General features: G+C 40.5%; 1 protein-coding gene across 3 annotated transcripts; it reads right to left on the reverse strand.

Annotated features, from left to right (window-relative positions):
- Positions 1 to 4790: 4790 nt before the first annotated feature.
- On the reverse strand, positions 4791 to 8197 carry LOC147847299 (putative mediator of RNA polymerase II transcription subunit 26a). 3 transcript variants are annotated; one of them, XM_087339344.1, is made up of 9 exons: positions 7583 to 8197; positions 7367 to 7435; positions 6904 to 6986; positions 6473 to 6552; positions 6274 to 6377; positions 6116 to 6146; positions 5594 to 6030; positions 5411 to 5504; positions 4791 to 5319 (listed from the first exon to the last, which is right to left on the reverse strand). In XM_087339344.1, the coding sequence occupies exons 1-9, from the start codon at positions 7991 to 7993 to the stop codon at positions 5180 to 5182; spliced, it is 1449 nt and encodes a 482-aa protein (XP_087195470.1). In that variant the 5' UTR covers positions 7994 to 8197; the 3' UTR covers positions 4791 to 5179. The 3 variants fall into 3 exon arrangements, with proteins under 3 accessions (XP_087195470.1, XP_087195468.1, XP_087195469.1); XM_087339342.1 differs by having other exon boundaries at positions 6116 to 6143; positions 7583 to 8091; XM_087339343.1 differs by having other exon boundaries at positions 5411 to 5492; positions 7583 to 8090.
- Positions 8198 to 9467: the final 1270 nt, after the last annotated feature.

The raw sequence follows: 9467 nt of genomic DNA on the forward strand, positions 1-9467 counted from the left end.
AAGCCGATCTGATGTAGGTGGGTGTACAAGGTCAAGTACAACACTGACGGCTCGGTCAACCGATACAAGGCCTGGTTAGTAGCAAAAGGTTACGCGCATCAACACAGCATCAACTACGATGAGACATTTGCATCAGTCGCGAAGATGATGATCGTTCGTGTTTTGCTCTCGGTAGCTACGACAAAGGGGTGGCACTTACATCAGATGGATGTAAAGAATGCGTTCCTACAAGGTGAGCTTGAGGAACAGGTGTAAATAGTACAGCCCCCCGGATTTCACTCCGAAACGAACACTTCAGCGGTCAAAGCACTTCAGGCCGAGATGTGGAAGGGGCCAAAGAGCACGTCCATAAAACATGATGTGGCTCCATAATCAAGTAGGGCAGTGGTGCATATCACCCGAGTCCCTATCTGCAAGCTCACCAGTACCGTAAAACCATTTCGAGATGGCGCCTCATGAGTAGAGTTGATCATCTGACTGATAGAGCCCAGTTGCATAGCTCTTACTGCACCTCGGCCCTCCCGTTTCCCGGTATGCAACTACCTTTCATCGGGCAAGAGGCCGCAAGATGTCCGGACATGCCACAATAGAAACACAAGTTGTTGTCTCGTCGATGTTGTCGTTGTGCACTGGATAATGATCAGGCTCCACTTTATCCACCTCCATCGGTGTAGGTGAATCAGTGGTTGGGACTTTGTTAGGGAGATATGGTAGGGTTGGAGATTGAGAGGAAGAAGGCAAAAAAGAAGACGGCCTAGGCCTTATTTTTTGGGTCGTTCACTCCTCTTGACAGAGCTTGAAGATTGCTTCGTTCAGTGAGGTTGGCTTTGGAAAATTTAGTAATAAATATTTTACATCACCTCTCAATCCCCGATGGAATTGATCACGTAGGGCTTGATCGCCCCACCCCACATCACAGGCAAGTTGGTAGAATCTGGAGGCGTAGGTGGAGGTTGCGCGATTAGTTTGTTGTAGGGAATAGATATTAGTCAGTGCAACTCGCCGTCGGTCTATCTCCCTGAAAGTAGCTTCAAAGTCCGTGAGAAAGGTTCGGAAATTTTCCAAAAGTTGTGCCAAGGGAGCAAACCACGCCTCCGGTGGTCCCATCAGCAGCGAACCCAAGAGACCGACCCTGTCGAACCATGTGGCATAACGATCGGGTTATAGGTGGATGAAGAGGCAGAGCTTATTAAGGAAGTCGCGTAGTCGTGCACACATTCCATCGAACTTATCGGGAAGGCTAACCTTGGGTTCATAGTAGGGTTCTTGGGATGGTGGCGGTGGGTTGAATGTGGTGGTTGGGGTACTCGAGGATTTGGCAAATTGAAGCTCAAGTAAAGATTAGCAAAGGGTAGCATTCTCGGCTTGGAGTTGTTCCAAAGCTGCAAGTATTTGGGATAGGCTAAAGTTGTGTTAAGGGAGCAAACCACACCTCCGGTGGTCCCATCAGCAGCGAACCCAAGAGACCGACCCTGTGGAACCATGTGGCATAACGATCGGGCTATAGGTGGATGACGAGGCAGAGCTTATTAAGGAAGTCGCGTAGTCGTGCACACATTCCATCGAACTTATCGGGAAGGCTAACCTTGGGTTCATAGTAGGGTTCTTGGGATGGTGGCGGTGGGTTGAATGTGGTGGTTGGGGTACTCGAGGATTTGGCAAATTGAAGCTCAAGTAAAGATTAGCGAAGGGTAGTGTTCTCGGCTTGGAGTTGTTCCAAAGCTGCAAGTATTTGGGATAGGCTATTGGCTGGATCAGACATGGCTTTCGAGGTGTGGTTAGCGAAGAGGGAGAGACAACAAAGAAGGGAGGTGAACAAACTGTTAAGGACAAAAGGATTGGACAACCCTAAAAGTGCTACAAATACAGATTGACAAGCTAAGGAGCAAGTATCATTAACTAGTGTTGTTCACCTTTAATTCATTCAAGGTGAACTCAAATATTTATACTAAGAGGGATGCATGCCTGTTGTGTGCATGTGATACACTAGAGCATGTATGTACGCATGCATGTGCCAAGAGTGAATAATACAATGGAGCAATTATGCTCATGATGTAAGCTACAAGGAACAATTGTGCATAGGACTGTATATTGGACATTTTAGTTAACACATAACACTTTATTATAACACAAGAGAGATTCATGAGTTCGGATCTGGACATGACCGTTGTCATGTATGTGACAAAAATAGTTATTGCTTAAAGTTGTATTATGTACAGTCGTATGATATTGTAACTTTCATATTAGAAATGGTGCCAAATGGCATTGTAACTTCTTCATGCTTGTCTTATATAAAGGAGGCAAGTGTATTGTATACGAAATGCTTAATAGAAAGACATCTTTTGGTGATACATTGTTAATTTCTATGTTTTGATGTGTTATGTTCTATTTCCATAAATTAAGTGTCGTGTTGCTCATAGCCAATTCAGTTGTAGTCAATTTAATCATCAAATAGTTACAGTTCGGTTCATTACCAATTCTCCAACCACGATCTTTAGTGAAGGGTATTCTGTGATAGGATATCCGACCCGTGTTATTGATAGGATAACATGATGTATAATGGAATCAAAGGTAAGTGTCTGGGCCGAACAAAATAGTAAAACAACTTATTGATAAAATGTCTTTCGAAAACATTATAGCACCAGTGATCACCTTGTCACCCTTCCAATATTAATGGAAGAAAGTTACTTAAGAGGTAAGGGTTTATATTGTTGCGTCGTAGACTTCAAGAAAGCTTATAATATGGTGCTTCAAAGTGCCAAGTGAATAAATGTTTACGAAATGTCTTTCGAAAACACTATAACATCATGGATCAGCAAAAAAAACGCTAGCGGGCCTACCACGCTTCGCGCCTACGTCTTTGCCAGACAGTATTTGCCAGTAGTGCCATCCCACCCGACCTGAGGATTTAGTTTGTCCCTTGCGGGCAGGCAGTTGGTCTACCCATCCCAACATGAAACAAGTGTAAGTTGAAACGAAACCTCGGATCTTTGGATGCGCATGGAAGAATTCAAATTCCAAGTGAATAAATGCTTGCAATTGTCGGAATCTATGAGAAGGTTACATGTTATGCGTATATGGGTGAGGAAACTTTATATTTTTTTAATAACACTATTGGTGTTAAGCAAGGATCCACACTCTCACAAATTGTATTTGGTTTTTGCATTGATGAATTAGAGCAAAAGATTGTCAAGTTTGTAAAGGAAGAAGGCATCAAAGAAGTCGCCATTGGGAATGTAGTTATCATGCTTTGTTGTATGTAGATAATGGGTACTTTTTTGCAAATACTTTTGGAGATGCACAAAATTTTATGAGAGCGTTTGAAGAGTTTTGCATTCATACAAATTTGAGTGTCAATAATTTTAAAACAAAGATTATGCTTGTGAAAAGCCAAAATAAGAATAAGGCATGCATTATAAACAATAATGAACCAACCACATGAAGCTCTGCAAAGTTATAAACACGTAAAGCTTGAAGTTCCTCCAAATCATAGATTGAATGAATGTGCAAGTAAGAAAGGGAGTATATTATGCATTTGACAACACTAGAAATCATGGAAATTTCAGGTGTTGAGTCCTCAAGAAATACATTTTCGATGACATCAATTCTTCCCTATATGGTGGAAGTATGGAGCAATAGCATCCCTAAGTCCACTTCAAAAGAGTTTGAAAATGTCCAAAAGCATTTTTTTCAAAAGTTTCTAAGTAAAAACACAACACCCTACACCCTCCTACTTCTTGAGATGGGATCACTTCCCATTGAGGTCATGGCCATGGAAAGGGTTGTCGAATACTAGATCAATTTCCAGAACTCAAACGGGAAGCAAGCAAAAATATCCAAACGGGAAGCAAATAAGCAAATTTTTAGTTCTAGGTGGATGCAAGATATGGGGAAATGGCTTGGAAGAAGGAATGCAACACTTGCTTCATGATGCATTAATAGATTCCTCTATGATGAAGCCTTTTTGCAACATCAATGTATCATGACATGGGAAAAATACAAAGGCTCACGCTTCACACTTTATATTACATTGTTATACCTAACTACAAAACCATGTTTTTTACCAAATGGGAAAAACCATGCACATCAATACATGCTAGAGCCCATCCTATTTTCTGGCATGTAACCCATTGTTTCCATGTGACTTGGCTCACACCCAATACAATATGAGATGGGGGCATTGGGGCACAAGTGATGAGTGTAGTCAATTATGCACGATTTACACTAAACAAGTTTGAGAGTCTAAGTATCACGCTTTGATACAGTGCTTTGCTTTTGATCTCATTCGAATAATGCTTTCCACAAATCTTCACCAAACCCAATCCTTACAAGAATTTCTCTTGAAGTCATATAATGTGCAGTCTCAATAGCAATATTCATTGGAAAAGCTCTTGAACATCAAAAATCACTACTCCCTTTCAAACGTACTACTCAAAAATGTTTCATAGGTCATTTGACCTCCAATGATGATAAGAAAATCTATCTCTGTCCCTCTCTCTCCAACCAATCAAAAATAAATAATACCTCTACATTCCATGTCAAACAAATGTCAAAAAAGTGAAAGATTAAATGATTACTAAACAACCAAGGTTCCCATGATCACTAATTCCCTTATTTGGTTTGCAAATGGCTAGTCAATTTTCAAGAAAGCAATCTGTGTTGCTTTCTTTGGATTTAACTTTTATTTACAACATGCTCCGTCATTGAACAACCAAAAACAAGCTAATGATTGAATGTTTAGTGCTCATGATGTGTGAAGATCACACATACACATTCTCTAAAAAGGTGTCTCAAATTGGAAAGGAAATCTCTATTCAATTACAAAAATACATATTAGTAGGCTTGAGAACATGCATTTTAATGTCAATGGCATCATTGGCAATGTAGCAGCAGGATGGGTGTCCATACTAAGCACAAAGGACCATTTGACGGGGATGGGACTTATGTAGAGAGCTCTCCTTTTTTTAGCCATTGGTTCTCCAGTTGATTTGAACCCAAAATTACAAATTCACCCCATATGCCATTTATTACCCCAGGTCAAAAACCAGATATATATGATGAGGATAGGTGGTTCCACTATACATTTGTTTTTTCCTTCACCATATACCACTAAAAAGCACAACAGACTTGGCTTGAGGATTGAAAGATAAGATACTTGCAAGAAATTTCAGTTTCCAGTTCACCCACACCTCCTATTTTGACCACCAGAGCTACCATATACACCACCCCTATCATGCACGAATGGGTTTGCCTTTCCACGTGCTTCAGTCTTGGGAAGGTCCGGAAAGTCGAGAACTTGTACAGTCCGTTGCTTCTTTGCTGAGACAACAAAAAAAGAGGGGACCTTGTTATTAGCAGTTCCCTACCAATAACCGGGAGTGCTCCACTTATTAAGGTAATTATTACTCACCACTTTCTGCTTGTTGATACCCTTCATGCAGCTTCCTTTTGGCAACCTCTAGTTTTTGATCAACTTGACTCTTCTCGACTTTCTGAAAATCATTCTGATTTTTCACATTGACATTTATAGAGATCTAGATAAGCATCATAACAAGAAGTTCATTCAAGAAATTTTTGTTATTCCGGAGCTTACCTTATCAATCGATGACCTTGAATTAACATGGTCCCCACTACCATCTTTATCTGAGGTGTGCCTCCGATTTATGTTTGGTAAGCCTCGAATAGGTCTATCTTTTACCACCGATCTATACATTAACACTACCTTTGATTCACCCAAAGGCCTTGCTGAGGTGGAAGGCTTCACAAGGGGAAGCCCACTAATATGTCTCAACCCAGTATCATGCCAGTTAATTGACTCTCGTGCAAATGATTTGCATACTTTCTCGGTACTACCTGAAGAGTAGTTATCTCTAGTTGCACTGCCCATTTCTCCGGGGGTCCCTAAACCATTATTAAGTTTAGCATCACAATCGCTAGAGTCAGTTCGCATGACCGCTGATTGTGACCTGGATGAGCCATAGAAACTGCCATTGATGGGAGCTTCCACCTCACAGCTTTTGGTTCGTTCTTCTGTCATTAATAGACAGAATGAGAACAATGCCTGGTGAATAATCAAAATGTTCTGTAGATCGTAATGGGTGTCTTTTACACTTACGCAATCCTCCATCAAAAGAGCTGAGAAGCTGCTACAAGAATAATCCCATAGAAAAAGACTAATGAGTGCTTCATGTTTTCCAATCCAAAGTTCATTTTGATAGCAACAAAACAACACTAAAATGATCAGCTTGGGTAACAGAAGCTTTAAAATTTTACCTGTGACACCTCACTTGAGGAGGTTATAGCTCCACCAGTAGATGGAGATGAGAAATGTGACGATGCCTTCACTGGATTTGTGGCTTTCTGCACATCTCTACACTCTGAAAAGCATTTGTCTTATTTCTCCATGCAAGAAGGTAATCTATCTATCTTTCCAGAGAAAAATGCACACATAGATTTAAGCGCAGATAGATACCCGACAATGTAATTGCACTAGCTACCGCATGTTGATCTTCTCCAACGGTTACCCACTGATCTACTAGTAACTTCCAATATCTGCAGATAACAAACTACATGCTTAGACTTTCAATCAGAATATGGTTATATCTACAAAATGATACCACATTGGAATTGAACTGCACGGAATGAGTTATAATTTATACTTTTATACATGCATGCATATATACACACAAGTAAATCTCGTTCACGCATTTGCAGAACAATATACAGAGAAAGATACCAGAAATACATATGGGCACACGCATATAGAGAGAGGGTAGATAAATGCATGCACAGTACAGATATATGATGCTGCATCAAAAGAGATACATAAATGTGCACATGCCAAATGTATGTGCCAGAGCTACATATAATGTCACATGATCGGCAGCAAAGTTTGGCACTTACTTTACAAGCCTCTTGACAATAACTCGAACTTGCTTTGACGAATGTTTGCGCAAGTTATTAACTTGTCTTCCAATTTCAGTAACCTAGAAAAAAGAAGCTGAATTACACCCGATAAAGGGAAAAGAATACAAGTGATACATGTGCACTGAGAATTCAAAGAAGGCATAGAGTAGAGGGCATTGTTTCTGTTGATCCAATTCTATTCACTGTTGTACATGTGAGTTATAAATCTTTGTTTGGCTTTCCACAAGAGAGAATTTGCTTCTATTTGTTTATGTATGACATTGTGAGAACCTCTTTGATTCAAAATGCAACATCAAACACTATGGGATCCTCACAACTACGGCTATTTCTGATAATCATCAGAAGTAACCGTATTACAACTGACAAAAGGAAGAAATGCAACACATTTCAAGTAAAAAAAGGAAGGAATAAGAGAATGGGTGGGCAACACTTCTCACACCTTCAAAGCACTGACTGTGATATTGATGTTTTCCAAGTTCTGCAATGCCGCAAGAAGAACTCTCTCTGGCTGCATGAGAAGAAGAAAAGAGAGACTGAAACGGAGATTAAACAAAGTTTAATTCTTACAATGGCAACAATTGGATTTAGGAAAAGACAACAGCTTCGCAGAAATCGATTTAGAAATTTGTGTAACGTGAAAGCAAAAAGCTCTTACTTGATTCTCGTCTTCAATTATCTGTCTAATCTTTTCAATCTTCTGCCTTAGAAGGCCTTCTTGATCCGGATTAGAACAAGGATCGTCATCTTTAATGGCATCAAAACACATCCTTCCTTCTTTTTCTTCTGCCTCTTCAGCCTTGTTAGCTTCTCCTTTCGCTATTCCTTTTTCATCTCTGAGTTCGCCTTCTTCTAGAAGGAACTCATCGTGACCTTTCTGGGTTAATCTCTCAACAGATCTGTTGGCCATCTCATCCACAAGGGTCCTCGAGAATAATGTTTCAGCGATCTCACCTCGCTTCTTCTTGAAATCCTCAGGGTGATAGACAGCAGCCACAATGATGGCCTTCTCGATGATAGTCCAGATATCAGCGTTGCCTCTGCTGAAGAAGTTCCGCCATCGCTCCATTCGTAAAACAAATAAAAGAAAGAAAGAAAGAAATACCCGTCTGCCTACCCACCTTCTCTGTGTAAGTTTCTCTTCTTTTCTTTCTTCTCCCGTTTGTGTGTCTGTGTGTCTCTCGTTTCGTTTCGTTTCGTTTCTTCTGTGCGCGCAAAGGCGAGCAACAGTGCGACCATGAATGAATGGGGTATGTTTGCTCTCTTCTTCTTCTTCTTCTTCTTCTTCTTCTTCTCTCTCTCTCTCTCTCTCTCTCTGCTTTTTTGGGAAAGACGAAGACGACGCGTTTCGTTGACAGGTTCCTTGCTTCCTTCCTCAATCCTTCACATGGCCAGGCAGGCCGGCCATATGCCCCATGCCCATCACCATCACCATCACCATCACCATCATCATCATCTTTCTTTCTTTCTTTCTTTCTTTCTTCTTCGCGAATCGCGTTTCATGCAATTTCCAAATGTTGGTAGTGTGTACATTGTGGTTGTTTCTGGCCGATCGTATTCGGTACATAGCACATGCAGCCGGGACAACACCAACAAATGTATGTATGTATGTATGTATGTAAGTGTCGTGCCGCTAGAGGGTGGGGGATGAAGCAAGATATGCCCCCCCCCCCCCCCCCACATAATGATTGCTCGATTGGAGTTCGTGATCGTCAGGCCCAATGTTCGACTCGAAATCCATCCTTTTTCCAAGGATAGAAATCAACCGGCCATCCATGTCTTCTCGTGTTCTTCTCATCGTTTGATCATACCAGATCTCGCCAACATTGAACATCAGTTATATGCATTCGATGGAAATGAGAGGATAGTCTTATAAGGTCTTATGATGCAAGACATGTTGCAAACTCAACAGCACATGTAACAATAGACCACAAACTAAAAAAAATGTTGTTTAACTCTACGATGAAAAAAAATGTGTTGTTTTTTGAGTGGCTAGAGAATGGATGGAAACGCTTTGAGAAGCTAAATGATATAGTAGTTATGGTTGATGACACTTTTACTCTGTGGCTTTGCTACGGAGCTTGACTTTTCGAAGGGAAAAAAAATAGTGCTTTCATCTTCTCGAATATTGGAGACCTTCTCTATTTGGTACACTATTCACAAGTGTGTTAAAACACACACATGTATGTAGTCAGTTATCCAAAAGAGGAGAGTTTAGATACGGGAAAGTCACATACTTTCACATCTTTTTCACATATGACATGTTAAACTATTTAGTGACATCAAACATCTCCATCATCTTCTTTGGATGTACATAGTGAAATTAATTCTCTTTATTATATAGGCGACTAGCTTTGCATGGGTGTTAACCTATAATTTACAAATTGACCAAGGTTATGCCTCCTCCCCTACGTTGATTCATGGATCACATCAATTACCCATAAGATAGCATCATCATGTCAGGAAAGCCCCAAAATTTGTTGGGATTAACGCAAAATTGCATTGCACTATTGCATGTCAAGATAAGTTATGTTCATTTGTTA

Source organism: Azolla caroliniana, unplaced genomic scaffold (genome assembly GCF_043228905.1).
Source record: "Azolla caroliniana isolate FFs.n. ecotype wild unplaced genomic scaffold, voAzoCaro1.0.p SCAF_1231, whole genome shotgun sequence".
In the NCBI taxonomy this organism is placed as follows: domain Eukaryota; kingdom Viridiplantae; phylum Streptophyta; class Polypodiopsida; order Salviniales; family Salviniaceae; genus Azolla; species Azolla caroliniana.